This window comes from Penaeus vannamei, chromosome 24 (genome assembly GCF_042767895.1).
Source record: "Penaeus vannamei isolate JL-2024 chromosome 24, ASM4276789v1, whole genome shotgun sequence".
NCBI lineage: Eukaryota > Metazoa > Arthropoda > Malacostraca > Decapoda > Penaeidae > Penaeus > Penaeus vannamei.
The window spans coordinates 2,289,042-2,291,541 of NC_091572.1; the positions used below are offsets into that span (position 1 = coordinate 2,289,042).

General features: G+C 41.6%; 1 protein-coding gene across 1 annotated transcript in view; it reads left to right on the top strand.

The window, feature by feature from the left end:
* The first annotated feature begins 1,053 nt into the window (after positions 1-1,053).
* Positions 1,054-2,500, top strand: part of LOC138866092 (uncharacterized) — a 10,639-nt gene continuing 9,192 nt past the window's right edge. The window contains exon 1 of the mRNA XM_070137977.1: positions 1,054-2,365. Coding sequence (XP_069994078.1) covers positions 1,054-2,365 — 1,312 coding nt within the window. The remainder of the gene's footprint in view (positions 2,366-2,500) is intronic.

The following is a 2,500-nucleotide window of genomic DNA, read 5'->3' on the forward strand; positions in this document are numbered from 1 at the left end:
TAGGATGCCCATGGGAAATATCAACAAAATTATGAAGTAAAATATATTTGCACCTCGAATGCAGAGGATAGAAACAACGATTATTTATTTTGTTTAATGAATTCTAGAGTGCATCTTTATGGGTTTATTCGGCGCTTGGCAACGATCGGGGGATATGAATCGACACGCTCGTAGCTACTACACATTCGCCATGTGGGCGTGGGGCGTCCTCGGGATATGTGGGGCGTCTGGGTTTCAGACTATGCGGTTGTTATGTTGTGTGTATGTATTTTTTTATGTATCTCCATGTCTGTTATCTTCTCCTTCTCGATGAAGCAAAAAAATCCTTTTCGAAAAGCTGCCTCTTGGAAGAAAAAACCGCCACCGTGTCCGAATGGCTAGATCGTGTTCGGACAGGTGAGAATGACGTCACGACTCGCGAGTGACGTCACGACTCGTGAGTGACGTCAGACTCGGCTGAGGATCAGCGAGGTTAGCAATAAAATGTAAACAGATGCTCCGTTAGCTAAACATTCGGAGTACACATTCGCGGTAAGCATTAGAAATAAACACTCGAAATATACATTCGCAATAAACATTCAAAGTAAACATTCGCAATAAACATTCAAAGTAAACATTCAAGGTACACATTCGCAGTAAAATTCGAGGTATACATTCGCAATATACATTCGAGGTAAACAGATGCTCCGCAAAGTAAACATTCAGGGTACACATTTGCAATAAACATTCGCTATAAACATCCAAAGTAAAGATTCGCATGAAATATTCGAAATAAACATTCGCATGCAACATTCGAGGAAAACAGATGCTCTGTGACACAAACATTCGAGATAAACATTCGAGGTGAACATTTGCAGTAAACATTCACTGTGAACATTCAAAGTAAACAGAGACATTGTGAGATAAACATGAATTAATTATTCGCTGTCAATATCTGAAACAAACATTCGAGGTATACATTCCCACTAAACATTCGAGGTAAACAGATGCTCCGTGAGGTAAACATTCGAGGTAAAAAAGATACTCCGTGAGGTAAACATTCGAGGTAAAAAGATGCTCCGTGAGGTAAACATTCGAGGTAAAAAGATGCTCCGTGAGGTAAACATTCGAGGTAAAAAGATGCTCCGTGAGGTAAACATTCGAGGTAAACAGATGCTCCGTGAGGTAAACATTCGAGGTAAACAGATGCTCCGTGAGGTAAACATTCGAGGTAAACAGATGCTCCGTGAGGTAAACATTCGAGGTAAACAGATGCTCCGTGAGGTAAACATTCGAGGTAAAAAGATGCTCCGTGAGGTAAACATTCGAGGTAAAAAGATGCTCCGTGAGGTAAACATTCGAGGTAAACAGATGCTCCGTGAGGTAAACATTCGAGGTAAACAGATGCTCCGTCAAGTAAACATTCGAGGTAAAAAGATGCTCCGTAAAGTAAACATTCGAGGTAAACAGATGCTCCGTGAGGTAAACATTCGAGGTAAACAGATGCTCCGTGAGGTAAACATTCGAGGTAAACAGATGCTCCGTGAAGTAAACATTCGAGGTAAACAGATGCTCCGTGAGGTAAACATTCGAGGTAAACAGATGCTCCGTGAGGTAAACATTCGAGGTAAAAAGATGCTCCGTGAGGTAAACATTCGAGGTAAACAGATGCTCCGTGAGGTAAACATTCGAGGTAAACAGATGCTCCGTGAGGTAAACATTCGAGGTAAACAGATGCTCCGTGAGGTAAACATTCGAGGTAAACAGATGCTCCGTGAAGTAAACATTCGAGGTAAACAGATGCTCCGTGAGGTAAACATTCGAGGTAAACAGATGCTCCGTGAGGTAAACATTCGAGGTAAAAAGATGCTCCGTGAGGTAAACATTCGAGGTAAACAGATGCTCCGTGAAGTAAACATTCGAGGTAAACAGATGCTCCGTGAGGTAAACATTCGAGGTAAACAGATGCTCCGTGAGGTAAACATTCGAGGTAAAAAGATGCTCCGTGAAGTAAACATTCGAGGTAAACAGATGCTCCGTGAGGTAAACATTCGAGGTAAACAGATGCTCCGTGAGGTAAACATTCGAGGTAAACAGATGCTCCGTGAGGTAAACATTCGAGGTAAACAGATGCTCCGTGAGGTAAACATTCGAGGTAAAAAGATGCTCCGTGAGGTAAACATTCGAGGTAAACAGATGCTCCGTGAGGTAAACATTCGAGGTAAACAGATGCTCCGTGAGGTAAACATTCGAGGTAAACAGATGCTCCGTGAGGTAAACATTCGAGGTAAACAGATGCTCCGTGAGGTAAACATTCGAGGTAAACAGATGCTCCGTGAGGTAAACATTCGAGGTAAAAAGATGCTCCGTGAAGTAAACATTCGAGGTAAAAAAGATGCTCCGTGAGGTAAACATTCGAGGTAAAAAAGATGCTCCGTGAGGTAAACATTCGAGGTAAACATTATTTGAGGTAACTAATTATTAATGTTACTAATTAATAAATGTTACTAATACATTTGAC